The sequence below is a fragment of the Geospiza fortis genome, unplaced genomic scaffold, assembly GCF_000277835.1.
Source record: "Geospiza fortis unplaced genomic scaffold, GeoFor_1.0 scaffold1772, whole genome shotgun sequence".
In the NCBI taxonomy this organism is placed as follows: Eukaryota; Metazoa; Chordata; class Aves; order Passeriformes; family Thraupidae; genus Geospiza; species Geospiza fortis.
This window is the reverse complement of record NW_005054570.1, coordinates 270,964-294,154: the sequence shown is the minus strand read 5'-3', so window position 1 is coordinate 294,154 and position 23,191 is coordinate 270,964. Positions and strand designations below refer to the sequence as shown.

The following is a 23,191-nucleotide window of genomic DNA, read 5'->3' as shown; positions in this document are numbered from 1 at the left end:
TTTGGGTTGGAAGGGATCTGGAATATATCTAGTTCTTTGTCTCTTTGGTTTAACTGAATTTCTCTGTCTGCCTTGTGCCTCTCCATCTGCCTATCTACTGTCTTCTCCTTCTTCCTGTACCCATGCACAAGGAATCCCTTTATTTTATACAGCCTACAAGGTCTTCTAAACTCATAACTCTCCATTTCAGTCCACACACATACTTCCAAGTCTCTTCAGATTTATGAGCTTTTTGACTGTGCAACAACAGGAGAGTTCCTGCACCAGACCCAAGCCCCTGACATCAGTCCCAACAGAATTTGCTTTCTCCAGTTTCCCCACTCAGACAGAAGTGGTAGACTCAGAAGATGTAAGCCTGAGATGAAAAGATAAGAAATCTTTTATTTTCCCAACTCCTAAGATCAAAGAATGAGCTTTTCTAAAGCTATTTCTGGACACAAATGTGCCAGTGATTTCTTTTCGTGATTTTCATAAATACAGCAAATAGATAAACTATACATTTTTATTAAAATCCCATTTATTCCAACAGTGTCTGAACAGCAGCAACTTTAGGCATGGTCCAACCACTCCATTACACTGCATATTTAGCGTGTTGACAAAGGGTCTAAGTCACACTTGTCCCAAACACAGGAGATGCTGGAGGCCTATACTGAACTAAAAGCTGGAAGTGGTGATTTTCCATAACAGTGACTTCCAGGGGGTAGTGCATCATTTCTTGCTGCACACTAAAAAGTGCCAAGCAAGGGGCATGTCTATCATAACAATATTTAAGGGAAAGGGTAGAACTAAACAGTTTCTTGGAGAAGCTTGTTGTAAGCCAGAGAATTACTCATAGCTATGGCATTTTTCAGGCACTGCCAGAAGTAGGGCTGAGACTGAGGATTGGTTGGCCATTCCAGGACTGAACTTCTGCACAGCCTCTTCCTCAGATGGACATAGCGGGACTTCTGCAAAACCTTCTCAAGAAATACCAAGATAATGACATCCATTTTTTCATCCAGAAGCCGCTGATGAGCCATATAAAATGTTGTCTTGAAGCGGCCACTTTTAATATACCTGTTGGTCAGCACAAATATGGTCTTTTTGCTCAGCTGAATGCTCTGGGAAAGGTTGTCAAAGACTGGCTGTCCTGGGAGCCAGTCCCTTCCTTCCAGGCATAAATTGAACTGCCTGGCTTTTTGGTTTTCCAGCCTTTCAACCAGCTCTTGCAGCACCCACTCGTTCACAGCTGGGTCTTCACTGTCATAGGCAATAAAGGCGTCGTAGCAAGCAGCTGGAGAAGACAAGCGCCGATAGCCCTTCAGCCTGGCAGTGCAGTAATGGTAGCTGTACCACACGTCCCAGAAATACAGATGGCCCATCACTGGGATCACCATTAAGGCAAGGATGGCTGAAGCTGTCAGAGCATACAGGATCAGATATGATGTGTCCAGCTCACAGGTGTACAGATCCAAGAAAACCACGCTCCTTCCCTTATGTGCCCCTGGGCCAGCACAGGTGACATCAGTGGCCAGAAGAGGAATGGTGACCTGCGTCCGATTGATCCACCAGACAAACCACACAGCCTCACAGTTACACTTGAAAGGATTGCCGTGCAAAAGCAGCATCTTCAGGTTGTTAATGACATTTTCAGGAAAGCTAGATCTCTTAATTATTTCAATCTTGTTTGAGCTGAGGTCCAAGTACCTCAATGTAAAAGCACCTCTGAGAAAATATTTAGTTAATCGCTGAATGCGATTGTTTCGCAGCATCAGTTCTTGCAGAGATGAAGAGCAATTGGACAGTTCTCGGGGAACATTAGTCAGAAGGTTATTGCTCAAGTCCAGAGTTACTAGGTTCTTCAGAGAGGGGAGGTTTCCCCAGATAAAACTCTTCAGTCGATTATTTGTTAAGTTAAGGATCTTGAGACTGGGAGGCATTTCTTCAAAAACACTATGAGGCAAAAAACTGAGTGAGTTGAAGGAAATATCCAGTTCTTCCAGGCTGGTCAGATTCTTGAAGAAGGACAAGTATCTAGAATTGCCATCCACCCATAAAGCATCTAAACGATTTCCTCTGAATTCTAAAATCCGAAGAGATTGACTTTCCATTCCTGTATCAATAGTGGTAGAAATGTCATTCTCATTCATCATCAGCTTCCTCAAATGGGCTAGGTTTTTAATAAAACTAAGCAACTGTGTAACACCTTCTGCCATAAAATAATATTTGTTATTGCTCAGATCTAGAATTTCTAAAAGTTTAAGTTCTTTGAAAGCTGTTTGGTATAGCAAATCGACCCTGTTGTTAGAAAAATCCAGATATTTCAATCCAGACAAGTAAGAGAATTCACTTCCATTTAAAGTTTGACTTATTGCATTACCTGACAAGTTGAGACATTTGAGGGAGCTAAGTCCCTGGAAGTCTGAGGGGTTAACAAAAAATACATTGTTTCTGCTTAAATCCAGAGTTTTTCCATAGTTAAGGCAATCTTCCTTAACTAAAGATTGGTAGGAAGAAGCTTCTATGTCTTTGGAACGGCAACTTCGCCCGTACACATCATACCTGAAATAATGCATCTCTTGTTGTACTTGCCTGTTGAATTGATCGACTGAAATGCCAGGATTAGAGCAAAATCCATAGAAGTTGCTTTCCCCTGAAGAAGGAGAAATTTTATTCACTGAGAGGTCAATGAACTTAAGAGCTGGGAATTCTTTAAACACTGTCATGTCTGCAATTTTAATAAAATTAGTCCCGAGATCCAACATGGTTAGATTCCTAAGACTGAGTAGTGGATGTAGATCTCGTGCGCTCAGTTCTTTAAAGACATAACCCTTGAGCCTCAGGGTTTCCAGGTTAGAGAGGGAGGAAAATGTCTTAGAAAGATTCAAGTAGGGAGAATACACCTTCAGTTCAAAGTTAAAGGACAGATCAAGCTGCACAAGGCTGGGGAGAAATGTCAGGAACTGGGCATCTCCAATCTCCTTCATGAGGAAATTCTGGGAGAGGTCAAGTTCTTTGAGATTCTTGATGTTTTTAAACCAGCTGCTGGGTATGCTCTGAAGAGAGTTACTGTGAAGCCGCAAAATCCTTAAATTTTCCAAGGAGTCAAAAGCCTTTGAATGTATCTGAATTGAGGTCTTGGGACAGGGAATGCAAGGATATGGGGCATCATAGCAACGTGGGCAATTGCCACTTAGGTCGAGAATTTCTAGGTTGGGAAGGCCACTTAAATCCTGTTCTTGAATCTCTTGAATCATGTTGTTGTAAATATACAATTCCTTTAGAGTCGATGACAAATTGGGTGGGACTTGTGTTAAGTTATTGGACTTCAGGGATAGAATTGTTAACTTTTTCAGTGCCAGGAAGGCTGTTTCCTCAATTTCAAATGAAACATTGCATGGATTGCGGTAGTAACAGTTCTGTCCAAGATACAATACCTCTATGTTTGCTAGCTCTGAGAAGCTGGCTTTTTGGATAGAAAAGATATGGTTTGCTTCCAGGCTCAGCAAGGTTAAAGTAGCAGGAAGACCTCGGGGTATTCCTGCCAGCTGGTTTGCATCCAAATACAATGACTTCAGTCTTGTCAGGGCAGCAAAACTGCCATACTCAATTTTCAGCGGGCTGGTGCACACATTATTTTTGGGCCCCAGTTTTACAGGCACACAGTTGCATCTGAAGTCAATCTCCTGGAGGTTTTCAAGATGATCAAAGGATGTTGGGTAGATGTGGGGAATATGGTTAATACTCAGGGTAAGGTTGGTAGCATTTCCAGGGATCCCTCTGGGGACTTCTGTAATGCGCCGGTCGGTGCAGTCCACTGTCACAGTATCTTCTGAAGATTTAACATCACAGGGTAAAGTTTTGGGAAACCAAGCCCCTGACAGCAGCACTGGGAATATGAAGAGCAAGATAAATGACAATGTGTTTGACATCTTTGCACAAGGTACCTAAAACCAAGGAAAAATGGAGGTGTTAGTTTAATGCAATGAGAATATTTCATCGATACACTGGGTCAGGTCAACTATACATCTAAATTCTGGTTCTTGTTTTACACTGACCAGGAATAAATGTGCAAGTAGGATTAGAAGTTTCAGGAGACACACAATGGTATTTCCTTTCCTTTTTTTTTTCCCAGCGGAAACAGCATTTTATGCATGTGAAGAACATTATGAGACTAATGAAAGACCTAGCCAAATGGCCCCTGATATCCAAGCAATTGCCTGTCTCCATCTTTTATGGTGGAGCAATGTACCCCAGAGCCAAGAACATTGGCCGAGGTAAGTGCCCATGGAGCACAGCAGAGAGCTGATAGGGAAACCATAGAGGCTTCTTGCACTGCAAGACATTTTGCTCCATCACGTGGGTACCCTTTACTGTGCATCTGACAATGCACACCACAGTAGACCATGAAATGCTGGCTGTCACCAGCCATGGACACAGAACCTGCAGTCAGAGAGGGCAGTACTAGCAGCCACTGCACATCCAAGTCCACCTTTAAAACCAGGAAGGTGTAGGAATGAGGCCTACAGCCATGAGATATGCTGTTACATATGTGGTAAGGGGATTTCCATGAGATCTGTGGCTAAGGGCTTACTCTGGGCATGATGGTGTGCTGAAGTGTGATATGTTATCAGGCAGAAATGGGTAACCCTTTTACCCTCAGTCAGCCAGGTAGAAGAGGAAGTGATGCTAAAGTTTCACAATTCTGTACTTTCCTTGTGCAAGACCTAAAGTCTTTGTAATCACTTTGTTGCTCTTGGTATCCCTCATTTACATAAAAGTGACTTCTCTCTGTCCCCCATTAAAGATGGCAGTAACAGAATATGTGATCACAGTCTCCCTTCCACTTCTCCCAAAAGTATAAACTGACATTTGAAATCTTCATTGGCAGAGGATGAGAATACAGCCATTTTACAGACTAGTCAATGGAGTTATTTCTCTCTCTTCACAAAACTAGGGATGCTTCTTTGGTAAGATTTGCACTGGGAGCACTTACATGGCACTTTTATACATTTGTATGTTGCAAGTATAGTGTATTTATTAATTATCCAATAAATTGCATTGTTAGTGAATCTGTGTTCATGGGAGTTCTTATTGAACTAAACCAGACTTGCAGTGAGTAATCAGTAATACTCACAACTGGTGAATCTGTTCAGGAATGAGATGAAGCTTGTAGTGTAAATCAGACTACTGTTGCATCTGGGAACCTGACCAGACCTAGTAGTATTTAATTGGCTCAAATCAGAAATTAAGCCCAAACACACCCAGCCCCTCTGATTTCTGTGGACCAGCTGGAAAACAAGGGAGGTTATTTTATGACAGATTTCTACATACTTAATGCAACAGGAGGAAAAGCTAATTAGATTCAACCTTTCAAGATGTGATAAACCAAAATAAACACTGTCCAAACATTAGAGCATGACATGGGCAAGGTATGATTGCAGTCTAGATTGAAGACACAAAACATGAACAAGACTTTCTACATGAACTTGTATGCAGCCATTGCACTCAGACCCTTAATTTTTGGTGCTTACCCAAGTTGCTTACTTTATTGTCATTAACCTAGGCTACACTGACATTCAAGAGAGGAAGGGGGGAAGGAAGAGAGAGACTGAGATCCCTCTCCAGCTGCTGCTTGGCTCTGAAGATTGAGGGAGCTCTGGCTTACTACACGCCAAACAGAGAGTAATGCTGCACATTTAGGTGCCTGTAACTAGGTGCAAAGAATCTGGGGTTTGAAAGTCTTCATGAATATACTTGTAAGTTTCTCATGCAGTTCAGTTTTTTAGGGACTTAAGTGTGGTTGCAGAGCCAGCCTAGCTTTTTGTGCTTCACTTCTCTGTATATTCTTCCCTTTCCTGAAAATCTTTTTAATGCATTAGCTATTTGAACTGTATAGAGTTACATTCTGCTGCTGTATCTGGATATTCACATGTGTAAAACCTTGCGATTTTAGTACCAGAAAAAAACAAAAAGACTTCTAAACAAGAGCAAAAAGGAATGCTGTCTTGTGCAATGTGTTTGCAACAAGAGGCTTGCTTAATAGTACAGCTAGAGTATGGGAGCTGTTATTTTCTCTATGATCTATGCTTGGCTTTTATAAGAAGTTTGAAAAGAACTAATCTACTGATCTTAACTGGCATGTGCATAAACTCTTAATTATTTAGGGTGTTCTTCAAATATTCAGCAGCAGTACAGCTATGTGTTTCTGAAGGAAGGTTTTCTGCTGGGGTTCCATGTATTTGTTCATGGGGGAAAGGCTAGAGGAACACCTCAGAAGTTACAGCAAGTAGAAAATATATTATGCTCATTCTGAAGTACAGGAATACAGATAAATCCTTTCCTTTCATAATTCTCTGCAGCTTCTAACCATAACAGTAAACTGAACCATTTGGAAAACAGAGAAGCAGAATATTTTCTTGAAAATCTTCCACAAGAGTTCCAGTCAAAAATGTCTATGAGTAAATTTAAAATAGAAGTTTAACATACCATATTCTTTGTGCTTCTAGGTCTGACAGATTAGATTCTGGAAGAAACCATAAACTGGAGCAGAAGAGAACAGCATCAAAGTGGTTTCCAGTGGTTCATCTGCGATGTAGGGGAGAATGTGACATGACATAACTCACTCAAGACAACAGTAATCTACACTGTATCTTCTTTCTCTTCATCTGAACACCAGAGGAACACAACTTCAAAATCCGTAATGAGAGAGTGTGAGATTAATCAGTCAGGAGACAAAGGCATCAGGAAAGGGTAATACTCATGTGATCAACAAAGTTTGCAGAAGCTCAAGTTCCTTTTTTTATTTTCCTTTTTAAAATGTAAGCTGCATGAAGGGAGACAAAAATTGTTAATTGACATGGAAGTTTAGTAATTTTTATAATTGTTATTTGGGATTTATTTCTGCAGTTACTAGCTTCAAGGATTCAGATCTTTCTAAGGATCACTTGTGCGCTAATATGAGCAGACAAATCTCTTAAGCGGAATACTTTATGTAGAGGTCTGGAAGAAATGCCTGTTAAGTGAAAGGAACTTGGGGAAGGGAACCAAAACCGAGACAAAAAGGATAAAGACATAGGTAACTGAACACAAAGAAGTGAAAACTCTGTGGAAGAGTGTGCACAAGTTGGATTGTGAATGATTTCTTCAGGTAACCAGCCACATCCATGGTACGTGTCACTGGGATAGGAGATGCTTAGTGTTCCCTTTGCTTGCATGAAGGTTTTCTAAAACACAACATCCAGTCACCCAACCTTGTAATTTTTGACAGGTGCTCCCTCACAATCTATGACTGCAAACTGTGGAAATTTTAATAGCTGTACCGACACTTAGCAGTTTCTTTTGCTTTCCAGTTGATCTTTTTTTTTATTTGTTTTAACATTAGGAACTTGTTGTCAACCAGCTAAGAGCTCAAGGAGTTTCAATTCTATGTAAGATGAAACTGCAGCTTTAGCTGAGTGCTAGTAAAATGCAGAGCCCTCCTTATCTTTATTTAGTTTTTACCTATGAAATGTGGGAAGCAAAATACAGCAATAATTCACTTCAGAGATTGAGGCAGGGTAAATGGAGGGGAGTTTTCAGAAATCCAGGACTTCTGAACTATAACTTGAGTTTTAGAGGCACAGGGAGTTACCAGTTTGCTGATTTTAAAAGTTCAGTTTCCCTCAGAAGTTGCACAAAATCTCTTGCCTCCTCTGAAACACAAAGAAACTGAAAGCAGAAAAGTGCTTCCTACTACATCTTGTGTTAGGGGAGGATCTACTGGTAAGAGTAAATGTATATTATGGCTGCTGAGAGTGAGGAAAATAATTTAAAATAAAGCAGAAGTCCTTAATTGTCTTAATCCAACATCTATAAATTTGGTTGACAGTTGGCTTGTAATCAGATTGGTGAACTCATATATCCTTTTTTTTCCCCCTTTATCTACAGGAGGTTGCTTTATCTCATTTGTCAAATCAAGATTCTACTGTGTTTATTTTAAATCTTAATAAGTTTGCTTACAGTCTTAAGGTCTTGCTGCAATGTCTTTTCTCCAAAGTGCTGACCCTGATTTCAAGAATTAGGCTACAACTCCATCTATTCATGGTTAATACAGTGCAGCATTACGTGGCATAATTTGCCAACAAAATTATTCAAGAAAGCCGGTTATCTTGCTCAGTTTTTGAAATACATAAGTTGAATTTTCAAACTGAAGTTGCTGATAAGCATTGCAGAAATGTGTTTACTAAAAATAACCAAAAAAAAAAATAAATAGAAGACAGCACGGGAGGAGATTGGCATACAACAAGGGCAGAGGAAGCACTCAGGGAAGGCTGGTGAGGGAGGACACGCTGACAGATCTGCATTAAGAGCCTACCCAAGCTGCCCAGGGTGCTGACATATGGCTGAGGGAGCCACTAATACCACAGAAACAGACACTGCCTTTTCTGAAAGCTCAGGCTGCCTCAGGCTACCTCAGTACCAGGACTGACTGTTTGGTTTACAACAGGTTAAAATTGTTTGCTCAAAGAAAGGTGCCCAGCACTCTTATTTTTGAAACTGAGTTACCTTCAAGGAAGACAGAAGGCATCCTGAAATAGCTGAAATAAGATGGAGCTATCTTCCAAGTTCTCCAGGGTCAGCACTGCAACTGTGTCCCTTCTGCTTGCCCCTTCCTCATGGGCAGATAAGACAGAGTAGCCACAGACATCATTCCTTCTTTTCCCTGAGGGATGATGAGGAGAAGTGCCAAGGCAGTAATGCTGGAAGTGATGGCGCACGGCAATGGAGAAAGTGGTGGCAAATCATAAAACTGGCAGGTTCAGAGGAAGTGGGATCCTCAAATCCTGCTTCTTACTGATGACAATGCTAGCCTTTTTTCATATTTCATGTAGGTAATCCTGCCATGGTTTATGAAGGCATCTTCAGGCAAGAGCACTGAGGGAGCACTGGAGCAGCCCCTGCAGGACAACGTGGAACTCAGACACTGCTGGACCCAAACAAATCATATAGCAGGAGTGTAGCTCCATATGAAATAAAGGTTTAAGATTATGACAGGCAAGCTACTGTAACATAGCTCACATTAGACATGCAATTTAGCTCACATTAGAATGTCATTTTATGGAGTTTTAAAGACCATGAGACATAATTTTTTCATGTATTTTAGACCTTAATACTGTCTTTTTGACAACCATTTCTATCTGTGAGGGATACAATTCAATAGAGATTATCTTGATTCTAATGTTATGAACTGCACTTGAAATGGATTGGTTTCTCATCTCCCTCTATATATGTATATTTATACATGCAAAACCCCTATATGCAATAGGAATGTATTTTGTATAGTGTATATATTGCATATTATGCATAGTGTATATATTGCATATTATCCATATAGTTGCAGATACACCATAGCACAAACGTTTTTACTTGTTTAATTATGTCCAGAGCCCTGCCATTAACAGTGGTGCAGCCTTCCCCTCCCAGCCTTGTGACCTTCCTCCCTGGTTGCTCTGCAGCCTGTCCTGGAGGTAGATTTTCCCTTTGCTTTCACACCACTGTTCTCTGAACCCTAACCCTGCAAGCCTTGGTGCAACCAGGGTCTCCTCAGAGCTGAGCAGCAGTGGCACATGCCTCATTCTTGCCTTCCCTGAAAAGTCACTCTAGAAGTGAAGTGTTGATGTGTGGCACTTACACCAGTACACCCTGCTTCAGCCCCTGCTCATGGATTTAGTTAATGCCAATTCATGAGGCAAGCAACCATCTCCTGTCACTGAGTGAATCACATCTTCATTACTCCTAACCTTATTCTCAGACCCTGAACGTTCTGTGAACCCAGAAGAAAACCCAGACAAACCATTTTTTCTCTCCTCCCTCCCATCCTCAAGGTTCCTGGGCACCAGGTGACTGCTTTCCTCTTTACTGTCCTGGAGGGTCCCAGGCCCCTGGCCACCAGGTCCCCGTGGAGGAGGGAGGTGAAGTGCCACAGCCCATGGTCTAGAGATCCAGCCAGTTATGAGGCATAAGGGGGGGACCTGACCCAGAGCTGCTGCTGGACAGACAGTGAAACCCATCAACCTCCAGTAGCAGGGATGCCTCCACTATTGTTTGCATCCCATGAGGATGGAGGGAGTGACTTATTCTTTTATATGTTTTGAGAGTCTAATTATAATTGCTATATTGATAGAGCAAAGCATGGACTAAGATTAGACTTGATCTGCACAGGGTTCAAGTCACTAAATTTATTATAAATTCTGTATTACACTACTTACAGCTTTTACAATGTTAATTTATTTTGTAGAAATCCTGTGGCATTTTAATAATAATAATTGATGTGCTATACTAACCATAATATCCTATCAAAAATGCTTTCATTGTAACTACAATAGAGCACCATCATCATTTTGCCAAAGACAGCTCTTCCCTTTGTGTCAGATGAAAACCATCCACTACAAATCCTGCTAATAAGAGCAGATATCTAGGTGTATACACATGCATGGGGTCACAACACCTAATCTGAGCAGGGAATTCAGCAAGTCTCTATGATTTGCCAATTCTGTACAATTTCTTTTATTTTTTCCCTTCTTTTACATTTTCTTACATGTATAGCCCAACACAGGCCTGGAAAAGACAGACATGAGTACCCACAATCACATCTCATTTGTCACAACAACCATAGTGTGTCTGGCTGAGATGGGGCCTGTTTTCTCCATAGCAGCCCTGTGTACCCTGGTACAGATTGGTGACCTAAGCAGTGTGGGTTACACACCAGCATGTGTGTAATCCATGCTGTGGGGGGACTTGCAGAGCCTCAAGGCCTTCTCCACTCCTCACAGTGTTGAGCAGGCTGTGGGTGAGCCAGAGTCTGGCAGGGGGCACAGTCACAATTATGGAGCTCAGCTGACTAAAGGCATAACTCATACCATTAAGGTTCTATGGGCAGCAATAAAACTGGGGAGGGGTGGCAGGATTTGGATTTCGCTAAAGCAGCCATCTCTCAGAGGCTAGCTGGGCACTGGTCTGCTGCCAGGAGGTGGTGAGTGATCACTTTTGCATCACTAGCCTTTTTCTTTTTTCCCTTTACTTATTAGCCTGGCTTTATCTCTGCCCAGGAGCTTTATCTCTAACCAAGAGCTGCTCTGAACCTGCCCTCCTGATCCCTCCCCCAGCCTGGATGTGGATGGATGGGCCTTGGCTGCCAGACACGCTCAGCTGCCACTGGGTGCTGCAGAGACCACAGAGCGCCAGAAGTGACAGCAGACGCCTGAAAAACGACTGAGTGAGGGACTTGTACAGTGAAACACGCCCAGGTTTGACTCCCCATAGTCACTGCCTCAGAAACAGCCTCTGAGTGTTTGACATTTAGAACTCCTTGAGTCTATGACAAGAGCTTCCAGCCAAGCTGCAAACATCAAATACTCTTACCAAGAAAGCCAAAAATGTGTACTTTCACCAGGGCAGTGGAATGATTAAAAGTAAGGCTTACAGACTAAATTAGCCAAATCCTCAAATTTCTGCAATGCAATGGAGTATATTTTCAGTTATCTCAAAAGAATGCTGCAGAGAGAAGAATGTTTCCCACCAGGCTAAACTGACAGATCTTCAGACCAGAATCCAAGCATGGACCAGGGAGCATAGAAAATTAAACACCAAACCCCTCACCATTTTCTGTTCTCATGGCTTTAAATTCGGTCAAAATGGAGGCAGTTTTCACAGAACTGTTGGAAGTCACCTGTAACTCTTCAGAAGCATTTTGGGTACACATACAGTAAGATTAGTTCTGCAATTCTGCTTAGTTCTGCTCCTTCCTCCATCTCATCAAATGCACTTGAGTAGGTTTGCTTCCAACAATCTGAGAAATACAAATTTCCACTGCTCATGAAATGCAACTCAGATTCCCAAGGAAATTTAAACATTGTGTCCCTTCTGTCAGATCATAAAAAAAAAGAGAAGGGTGATCTTATTATGAAGATGTTTACCAGTCTGGTGTGATTAACAGTTCATCCTTATGTTCAAGACAGCTGGAGCATGATTTATGAACAAGGTTTGTATGACAGTCAGTGTTCTATTTGACTTGTTTTAATGTTTCTCTATTTGACTAGAGCAGGCCACAATCTGCATAAGAGTCTCGAAAGAACAGAAGCCCAAGCAACCTCTTGGCACAAGTAATTTTGAAGCTTTATTTACAGTACTTGTGCACAGGGAAGGCAAATAATTGAGCACTTTATTTGAAACAAAGATATAAAGCAACTGAACTGATACAGTGCATTAAATGCCTTTAGTGTAGTGCTCAGGTGTAAACTTTGGTATAATTATGTTGCCCCAGACTTTGGGCTTATTAACAATTTAACTGCAAAGTAATCTGGGTTAAATGATCTTGCTTTTAAGAAATTTCTTTACCAAATAAAACAATACTGTTGATTCATTGTGTTATTGTGTTAAAACATAGTTATAGGCTTGTCAGCAAGGAGAGGCAGTGCAGGGAAGTCAGGGAATGGCTCTTTATCTTAGGGAGGGGTTGGTGATGATGTGGTTGAGAGTCTCTGGGAAGGACGAAGATGTGTATTGTTGTGGGAGTATGCTATCAACCACCCATCTGGGACCATGACACTAAGGAATTATTCCAAAAAGAATTAAGAAAATATCTTTAGGTCAGCTGTCCTTGTCCTTATGGGTGATCTTAACTTCCTAGACCTCAATTAAAAACACTATACAATGGACACAAGCAGTCTTGGAGCATGGTGAAGATGTTTCTTGGTGGAGATATTAAGGGAACCGACTAGGGAACATGCCCACCTAGATATGTTGTTTGGAAGCAGAGAGGGATTCATGGGCAGAGTGGTGATTGGTGACTGTCTCAGTCACAATGAGCACAAAGTAGTTGAACTTCAAATCATTGGTTTACAAACACAACCATAAGAAAGCACAGCATCATAAAATAATTAAGGTTGGAAAGACTGTAAGATTATCAAGTCTAATCATCAACCTAGCACCATGACCATGTTCAACATTAAAACATATCAAGTGCCATATCCACGTGTTTTTTAAACAATTGCAGGGATGGTGACTTCACCACTTCCCTGGGCAGTCTGTTCCATTGCTTGAAAACTCTTTCCATGATTTTTTTTTTTTCCTAATATCTAATGTAAACCTCCTCTGGTGCAACTCCAGTCCATTTTCTTCCATCCTGCCACTTTCTACATGAGAGAAAAGACTGACTCTCACTGAGTACAGCCTCCTTTTGGGTGGTGGTAGAGTGATAAGGTCTCCCGTCTCCCTGAGTGGCCTTTTCTCCTGGCTAGACAATGCTATGGAGAATTGTGTAAAAGGCTTTACTAAACTGTAGATAAACAACATACACAGCCTATCCCTCATCCTAAGCAGGTCATTTTGTCACAGAAGGAGAACAGGTTGGTCAAAGAAGACCTGCCTTTCATAAACTCATGCCAGCTGGACCTCATACCCTGGTTTTCCTGGTTTTCACTTCTTGTGTGATGGCATTCAAGATGATCAGCTCCATGGCCTTCACTGGCACCGATGTCAGGCTGACAAGACTTTAGTTCCCCAGATGCTCCTTCCAATGTTAAAATCAAAACATCCGCTCTTCTAAACAGGCCGTGATCTTTCTTCTGCTTCTGTTGTAAATCAATAACACCACTATGATAATTTGGAGGGAAAAAATTCCTTATTGTCTGCATTAGTTTTCTTGTTTGTTTTTGTGTTCTTGTTTGTCTGCATGTCTAGTAAACTAAATCAAAAAGGGACTATTTAAAGAAATGACCGGACAGAAGACCTAGTCAAGGAACTACCTGAAGCAGCTGAGATCACAGAATCATAGAATGGTTTGGGTTGGAAGGGATCTGGAATATATCTAGTTCTTTGTCTCTTTGGTTTAACTGAATTTCTCTGTCTGCCTTGTGCCTCTCCATCTGCCTATCTACTGTCTTCTCCTTCTTCCTGTACCCATGCACAAGGAATCCCTTTATTTTATACAGCCTACAAGGTCTTCTAAACTCATAACTCTCCATTTCAGTCCACACACATACTTCCAAGTCTCTTCAGATTTATGAGCTTTTTGACTGTGCAACAACAGGAGAGTTCCTGCACCAGACCCAAGCCCCTGACATCAGTCCCAACAGAATTTGCTTTCTCCAGTTTCCCCACTCAGACAGAAGTGGTAGACTCAGAAGATGTAAGCCTGAGATGAAAAGATAAGAAATCTTTTATTTTCCCAACTCCTAAGATCAAAGAATGAGCTTTTCTAAAGCTATTTCTGGACACAAATGTGCCAGTGATTTCTTTTCGTGATTTTCATAAATACAGCAAATAGATAAACTATACATTTTTATTAAAATCCCATTTATTCCAACAGTGTCTGAACAGCAGCAACTTTAGGCATGGTCCAACCACTCCATTACACTGCATATTTAGCGTGTTGACAAAGGGTCTAAGTCACACTTGTCCCAAACACAGGAGATGCTGGAGGCCTATACTGAACTAAAAGCTGGAAGTGGTGATTTTCCATAACAGTGACTTCCAGGGGGTAGTGCATCATTTCTTGCTGCACACTAAAAAGTGCCAAGCAAGGGGCATGTCTATCATAACAATATTTAAGGGAAAGGGTAGAACTAAACAGTTTCTTGGAGAAGCTTGTTGTAAGCCAGAGAATTACTCATAGCTATGGCATTTTTCAGGCACTGCCAGAAGTAGGGCTGAGACTGAGGATTGGTTGGCCATTCCAGGACTGAACTTCTGCACAGCCTCTTCCTCAGATGGACATAGCGGGACTTCTGCAAAACCTTCTCAAGAAATACCAAGATAATGACATCCATTTTTTCATCCAGAAGCCGCTGATGAGCCATATAAAATGTTGTCTTGAAGCGGCCACTTTTAATATACCTGTTGGTCAGCACAAATATGGTCTTTTTGCTCAGCTGAATGCTCTGGGAAAGGTTGTCAAAGACTGGCTGTCCTGGGAGCCAGTCCCTTCCTTCCAGGCATAAATTGAACTGCCTGGCTTTTTGGTTTTCCAGCCTTTCAACCAGCTCTTGCAGCACCCACTCGTTCACAGCTGGGTCTTCACTGTCATAGGCAATAAAGGCGTCGTAGCAAGCAGCTGGAGAAGACAAGCGCCGATAGCCCTTCAGCCTGGCAGTGCAGTAATGGTAGCTGTACCACACGTCCCAGAAATACAGATGGCCCATCACTGGGATCACCATTAAGGCAAGGATGGCTGAAGCTGTCAGAGCATACAGGATCAGATATGATGTGTCCAGCTCACAGGTGTACAGATCCAAGAAAACCACGCTCCTTCCCTTATGTGCCCCTGGGCCAGCACAGGTGACATCAGTGGCCAGAAGAGGAATGGTGACCTGCGTCCGATTGATCCACCAGACAAACCACACAGCCTCACAGTTACACTTGAAAGGATTGCCGTGCAAAAGCAGCATCTTCAGGTTGTTAATGACATTTTCAGGAAAGCTAGATCTCTTAATTATTTCAATCTTGTTTGAGCTGAGGTCCAAGTACCTCAATGTAAAAGCACCTCTGAGAAAATATTTAGTTAATCGCTGAATGCGATTGTTTCGCAGCATCAGTTCTTGCAGAGATGAAGAGCAATTGGACAGTTCTCGGGGAACATTAGTCAGAAGGTTATTGCTCAAGTCCAGAGTTACTAGGTTCTTCAGAGAGGGGAGGTTTCCCCAGATAAAACTCTTCAGTCGATTATTTGTTAAGTTAAGGATCTTGAGACTGGGAGGCATTTCTTCAAAAACACTATGAGGCAAAAAACTGAGTGAGTTGAAGGAAATATCCAGTTCTTCCAGGCTGGTCAGATTCTTGAAGAAGGACAAGTATCTAGAATTGCCATCCACCCATAAAGCATCTAAACGATTTCCTCTGAATTCTAAAATCCGAAGAGATTGACTTTCCATTCCTGTATCAATAGTGGTAGAAATGTCATTCTCATTCATCATCAGCTTCCTCAAATGGGCTAGGTTTTTAATAAAACTAAGCAACTGTGTAACACCTTCTGCCATAAAATAATATTTGTTATTGCTCAGATCTAGAATTTCTAAAAGTTTAAGTTCTTTGAAAGCTGTTTGGTATAGCAAATCGACCCTGTTGTTAGAAAAATCCAGATATTTCAATCCAGACAAGTAAGAGAATTCACTTCCATTTAAAGTTTGACTTATTGCATTACCTGACAAGTTGAGACATTTGAGGGAGCTAAGTCCCTGGAAGTCTGAGGGGTTAACAAAAAATACATTGTTTCTGCTTAAATCCAGAGTTTTTCCATAGTTAAGGCAATCTTCCTTAACTAAAGATTGGTAGGAAGAAGCTTCTATGTCTTTGGAACGGCAACTTCGCCCGTACACATCATACCTGAAATAATGCATCTCTTGTTGTACTTGCCTGTTGAATTGATCGACTGAAATGCCAGGATTAGAGCAAAATCCATAGAAGTTGCTTTCCCCTGAAGAAGGAGAAATTTTATTCACTGAGAGGTCAATGAACTTAAGAGCTGGGAATTCTTTAAACACTGTCATGTCTGCAATTTTAATAAAATTAGTCCCGAGATCCAACATGGTTAGATTCCTAAGACTGAGTAGTGGATGTAGATCTCGTGCGCTCAGTTCTTTAAAGACATAACCCTTGAGCCTCAGGGTTTCCAGGTTAGAGAGGGAGGAAAATGTCTTAGAAAGATTCAAGTAGGGAGAATACACCTTCAGTTCAAAGTTAAAGGACAGATCAAGCTGCACAAGGCTGGGGAGAAATGTCAGGAACTGGGCATCTCCAATCTCCTTCATGAGGAAATTCTGGGAGAGGTCAAGTTCTTTGAGATTCTTGATGTTTTTAAACCAGCTGCTGGGTATGCTCTGAAGAGAGTTACTGTGAAGCCGCAAAATCCTTAAATTTTCCAAGGAGTCAAAAGCCTTTGAATGTATCTGAATTGAGGTCTTGGGACAGGGAATGCAAGGATATGGGGCATTATAGCAACGTGGGCAATTGCCACTTAGGTCGAGAATTTCTAGGTTGGGAAGGCCACTTAAATCCTGTTCTTGAATCTCTTGAATCATGTTGTTGTAAATATACAATTCCTTTAGAGTCGATGACAAATTGGGTGGGACTTGTGTTAAGTTATTGGACTTCAGGGATAGAATTGTTAACTTTTTCAGTGCCAGGAAGGCTGTTTCCTCAATTTCAAATGAAACATTGCATGGATTGCGGTAGTAACAGTTCTGTCCAAGATACAATACCTCTATGTTTGCTAGCTCTGAGAAGCTGGCTTTTTGGATAGAAAAGATATGGTTTGCTTCCAGGCTCAGCAAGGTTAAAGTAGCAGGAAGACCTCGGGGTATTCCTGCCAGCTGGTTTGCATCCAAATACAATGACTTCAGTCTTGTCAGGGCAGCAAAACTGCCATTCTCAATTTCCAGTGGGCTGGTGCACACATTATCTTTGGGCCCCATTTTGACAGGCACACAGTTGCATCTGAAGTCAATCTCCTGGAGGTTTTCAAGACGACCAAAGGATGTTGGGTAGATGTGGGGAATATGGTTAATACTCAGGGTAAGGTTGGTAGCATTTCCAGGGATCCCTCTGGGGACTTCTGTAATGCGCCGGTCGGTGCAGTCCACTGTCACAGTATCTTCTGAAGATTTAACATCACAGGGTAAAGTTTTGGGAAACCAAGCCCCTGACAGCAGCACTGGGAATATGAAGAGCAAGATAAATGACAATGCGTTTGACATCTTTGCACAAGGTACCTAAAACCAAGGAAAAATAGAGGTGTTAGTTTAATGCAATGAGAATATTTCATCTATACATTGGGTCAGGCCAACTATACATCTAAATTCTGATTCTTGTCTCACACTGATGAGGAATAGATGTGCAAGTAGGCTTAGAGGTTTCGGAAGGCATATGTTTTTTTTTTCCCTCAAATGCTTTTTTTTTTATCTCCAAGAATTCTAGTATTAAAATAAATACCACTCTCTCAAAAAGGAATTTTTAAAAAATATCTCCTGAAAAAGTGAAAAGGGGTGAATAAAGTCTATGTCTCTATGAACATTCTTTTAAAAGGGAAAATAAGAGGCATTAAACATCCTGCAGATTGCCTTTGCATAAAGGAATAGATGAGCACAGCTATTTTTTCAAATTGTATGCAAGATGGGTGAAATCTATATTCACTTAAAAGCTTGTGTAAACTTTCAAAACTTCACTAACAGGTGATTGAGTTCCTAATTCAAATTTGACATTATCATAAGTACTCTTCCTCTAATAAGTGTCAAAAAGGATGTAGAGTTGACCTAAGCCAGTCAATGTCTATATTTCAATAAAGTTTCATACCATTTTGCATTTTCACTGCCCAATAAGGGAAGAAGTATGAAAAAAAAATATCAATTTGAGGTGGGGACATAAAAAGGCAAGTTTAAAATTAGGCATGTTTTATAAAAGACTAATAATCAGACTACATAACCAGAGCTAAAATCCCACAGGCATGTTAGGAAGCTTCTCTGTCTGTCAAGTCTTTGCTGACTTGTCTTTGCTGACAGATTTGTGTGTATTATGGTAAAGGTTTTTAATATTTCACAACCTACTTGTTACTTCCTCAGCAGCAGTCAGTGTCCAGGAAACCCTGGCTGGCAGGCTGCCAGCTTAGCTTGTGTGGCACAAGCAGAGACCGTCCTGCTGCCTTGCCTAGCACCTTAACTGCTTGTGTCTGGTGCTGGTCAAGAGTTTTAAAGACAAGTCACCCCACGAAAATCAACAGCCTCATTTTTCCCTTGAAAACTCGGTGGTGGAGGCTTGCATGGCACATAGAAGGCTTAAACGAGGATTGGTTACGTGTGGCATAATAGTGATTAAATGTCAAAACCCAGTTAAGCAGGTGAAAATTGGATGATTTGGTAAAATATTCAAGATACATGGAAATGTTTTTATCTCTTTAGCTGGGACACAAGAACATACAGAGACCTGCCTAGCAGTCTGTGTGAACCCTGTTGAGTGCTGCCAAAGGTGTGCCTTGCAGGTGACACAGGCTTGGAGGTGAAGTGAGGCTTCCTCTTGCTCACCCTGTTTACTCTGAGCACTGTGTCCCCTGTACAAATTTGTGTTTCTGTGTTACCTTAGGGAACTATACTGATCTACCTCTGCATCTGTGTATCGGGAAGAGTGCACTGGTGTCTTACAGGGCAGCAAATGTGAGAGAAGCCAAATCAGGTCTCACACAGCTCTGCACTTCTGCTACCTTGACTCAACATGCAGATGGCATCACTTTGGTAATTCCTTCAGTCATCTTTGGAATTACAGAGCCCCAGTACAGAAGGAAAAATGTGAAAGTCCACTGCAAACCTTGAGTTCAGTGTAACCTGATACAGTGACACAGTGCTGCAGTGCTACCATGGTTTCTTTGCCCATTCCCTGGAAGTGCTGCAGTGCTTTCTTCTTTTCCACAGATCCTCTGGGAAAAGACAAGGTAGCTAAATACCATGGCTGATAGCCATGGCAGTCATTCATAAAATTATTCAGGGAAGGATCATTTGGACTGACCAGGCCATGCCTGTGTATTCATATTTTACTATCTCCAACTCTTATTTTCATTTGCTAGGTATCAAATTAACCATCATTTGGCTTATTGGAATTCACTTAGGAAACTCACCCAGAGTTCACTGGGTAAGAGAGTTCACCAGTGTTTTCAGTACAGTCTAGCCAATCCGCTTTAGAGCAGGATTAAGTTTTTTGATCTCCAGATGTAGAAAAGCACTTGGATAAAAATGATAAATGAGAATAATCAGAGTAAGTGGGGAGGGAATTTGGAAAAGGTAAAAGGCATTAATTTCCTCTCACCACCCAAGCTTTTCAGTAGAATCCTGTTTTCTCCAGTAATGTGGTCAGGGATGTGGGAAGGAGAAGGAAGGACTCTGCCATTGCTATTAAATTACATGGAAAATTGAAGGTCTTTCTTAGAGTGACAAGAGACACTACCAAAGAAAAATCGGGATATATTATTGAAAAAAATTGCCTTCCTTAATTCTTTCCCAGGGGACACAGCATATTATACATGTGAAGGATGTTAGGAGACTAATGGAATACCAAAGAACACCTATCTACCATGGCCTGTAATGTCCCAGCAGCTGCCTGCCTCCATTTCCTGCATTAGCAGACCAATTAGGAGCCCACAGTTAGTCTGGTTACCCAAGGCAAATGCCCATGGAGCACAGCAGCACTGAAATTTGAGTGGGAGAGAGAGAGAGGCCTCTCTGCAGGAACTGCTGGGTTTGGAGATCAAGGGAGATCAGCCTGAGTACACACCAAGCAGAGATTAATGCTGCACATTTAGGTGACTGAAATTAGAGGCAGTGAATCTGGGGTTTGAAAGTCTTCATTAATATTTTTTTGAATATGTTTCTTAAGAAAAGACTCTTGAGTCTTTTACAATGCTCAGATTTTGAACTCTCACATATTTCAATATTTTTAGGAAGCTAAGTGTTGTTGCAGAGCCAGTCTAGCTACTATGATCTTTGTGCTTAATTTCTTTGTATGTTCTTCCCTTTCCTGATAATCTTTTTAATGCATTAGCTATTTGAACTGTATAGAGTTACATTCTGCTGCTGTATCTGGATATTCACATGTGTAAAACCTCATGTCCATTCTAGTACCAGAACAAACAAAAAGACTTCTAATAAGAGCAAAAAGCAATGCTGTCTTGTGCAATGCCTTTGCAATGAGAGGCCTGCTTAAATGTACAGCTAGAGTATGGGAGCTGTTCTTTTCTCTGTGATCTGTGCTTGGCTTTATAAGAAGTTTGAAAAGAACTAATCTACTGATCTTAACTGGCATGTGCATAAACTCTTAATTATTTAGGGTGTTCTTCAAATATTCAGCAGCAGTACAGCTATGTGTTTCTGAAGGAAAGTTTTCTGTAGAGGTTCCACATGCATTTTAGGTTATGACAGGAGGAAACGGATGAGAAAAATAAACAGCGAAGAACTTAGAGCATTTTGATAAGACATTCATTGCTCATTCTGTAGCACTGCTGTACAATAAGTTTTAATGCAAACGAATAGTTTCCTTTCTGGTCATGATGCACTGCATTTTCTAACCGTAACAGTAAACCGTACCATTTAGAAAACAGAAAAGCAGAATATGTTCTTGAAAATCTTCTACAACAGTACCAGTCAAAGATACCTAAGAGCAATTTTAAAATGAAAGTTTAACATACCATTTTCTGTGTGCTTCCAGGTCTGTCAGATTTGATGCTGGAAGAGACTATAAAAACAGAGCAGAACACAGCATCCAGGTGGTTTCCAGTGGTTCAGCTGAGGCGCAGAAGAGAATGTAACAAGACATAACTCACTCAAGACAACAGCAGAAATCACTACTCCATCACTATTTTTCATCTCAATTGCAGCTTGAGAAATAATTGAATGTGAAACAACTGCTGCAACCTACTTCCTCTAACATTTGTACTTTAAACAACAGCACCTCATCTACTGCTCCACCCCCACAGAAACAAGGGAGTACTCTTATTTTTCCCCCTTTAAAAATATTCTTACGATACTCATACATCCATGTGCTTTTATTCTCATATCCTGCAATATGCTCCCTTCTATGCTACTTTTGAACAGTTTTCATTTCAAACTGTGTTTTACCTAGATACAGTGCCACACCATGAAAAACTATAAAAACTACTCAAAAAAAGGTTAACACCCAAGCTATGGGGAATTCCAAAGGACAATTGTGAAATATTTGGCCACAAAGTTTAAGATCAATCAGCAAGGAGAAAAATGTGTTACATCAGCATGTCAGTCACTTCAGATTAAACTAAGATTTTGAAGAAGCTCAAGTTCCTCCTTTCCCCCTCCCCCTCTTTTTAGTGTAAGCTGCATGAAAAGAGAGACAGAAGTTGGTTATTGATGTTAACAATAGTTCAGTTTTGGAAGTTTAATAATTCTTATTATTGTTTGATGTTCACTTCTGATGAGAACAGCTTCAAGAAGAGGGATGGTTCTAAGTTGAAAACTCTGTTGAAGAAATGTCTATTAAGTGACTGGGACTTTGGGGAAGGGAAACAAGCCCAATGAGGATAAAATAGATAGTGGCAAGGGCACAGGAAATGGCATACAACAAGGTCAAAACTGTGTGGGAGAGTGTAGAAGGGCCAAAGCTTAAAACTACATGGGTAGACTTACGCTGATGACAATCCAGCATTTCACAGAACATGGCTTCTTTCAGACAGTTTCATACTTACAAGACTCCATGCTCACTAGAACAGAATGGTTTGATTTTTAGGATGTTTATTAGGTGGAGTTTGTGGGATTTCTTCATGCCTTCCTTCTCCATATATTTTTCTTTAAATTTGAAATTGCAATTTATAATTTCTCTGACTACAGTGGGGGTGAGAAATTCATTTCAGGTGATAGGAACCTGAAGAATAAACAAGGAAAGAATTTGTAATCATTCTTTCAAATTTTCTGTGTTTAGTGTCTGAGTCATATAGACATAAACAGGGAAGATGTACAGCATCATTGCTATTTCAATCAAGGCCTAGAAAAGGGCTTATTAATTCCTAAATATATTAATTCAGGACTATATTTCTCACCTTTGTGCCTGAATCCTAGAAGGACTGCAATGCAGAATAATTCTTCTTCTCTTTACTGATAATTGGATTTTGCTTTTCAAAAAACACTGAGGTTTTCATTGGGTGCTACTATAACTAATGCAAAAATCTTACTAAAATCCTGCTGTGTGTTGAAAGACCATTCAAGAAATTTCTGGTAGGAGGAAAACCTTCACTCTACACTAGCAAACACTCTACACTAGCTATCCTGCTTTGGATATTTCACTGTGGATGTCACAACAAAGGAAAGTTAGCTTCCCCTCATTTACATTATTGACCTTATAGCAAAGATAATGTGCTTAACTAATTATGAAAGAAGAGAATGATTTGACGCAAACTGGACTGTGTTGATTTCTTCAAATACCCAGCCATGTCCCTGCTATGTGACACCAGAGCATGAGATGCTTAATATCTACTTGTTTTGGTTGCAAGTGGATTTCCTAATCCATGTCCAATCACCCAAACCAATAATTATTTGCAGGTGCACAAGATCTTTGGAGATCTTCCTTGCAGTCTAAATCCACAAACTTCAGACACTCAGCATTTTATTTTGAAATAAGGCTGATTCTTCTTTATATTAGAAACTTGCTGTTGCCCATCTAAGAGCACAGG

General features: G+C 40.9%; 2 protein-coding genes across 2 annotated transcripts; both read right to left on the bottom strand.

The window, feature by feature from the left end:
• Positions 1 to 785: 785 nt before the first annotated feature.
• Positions 786 to 6,565, bottom strand: LOC102044263 (toll-like receptor 7). The gene is made up of 2 exons (XM_031064208.1): positions 6,469 to 6,565; positions 786 to 3,926 (listed from the first exon to the last, which is right to left on the bottom strand). Exons 1-2 carry the CDS (start codon positions 6,469 to 6,471, stop codon positions 786 to 788), a joined length of 3,144 nt encoding a protein of 1,047 aa, XP_030920068.1. The 5' UTR covers positions 6,472 to 6,565.
• Positions 6,566 to 14,585: 8,020 nt separating this feature from the next.
• On the bottom strand, positions 14,586 to 21,309 carry LOC102044095 (toll-like receptor 7). The gene is made up of 2 exons (XM_014310686.1): positions 21,244 to 21,309; positions 14,586 to 17,726 (listed from the first exon to the last, which is right to left on the bottom strand). Exons 1-2 carry the CDS (start codon positions 21,307 to 21,309, stop codon positions 14,586 to 14,588), a joined length of 3,207 nt encoding a protein of 1,068 aa, XP_014166161.1.
• Between the last annotated feature and the right edge of the window lie 1,882 nt (positions 21,310 to 23,191).

Bases quoted from the DNA above. Each gene is read 5' to 3' on its own strand.
- LOC102044095 (XM_014310686.1), bottom strand. From the start codon at position 21,309: ATGTCTTGTTACATTCTCTTCTGCGCCTCAGCTGAACCACTGGAAACC. The intron at 17,727-21,243 runs GCTCTGTTTTTA...CCTTGGTTTTAG, and splicing joins CCACCTGGATGCTGTGTTCT to GTACCTTGTGCAAAGATGTC.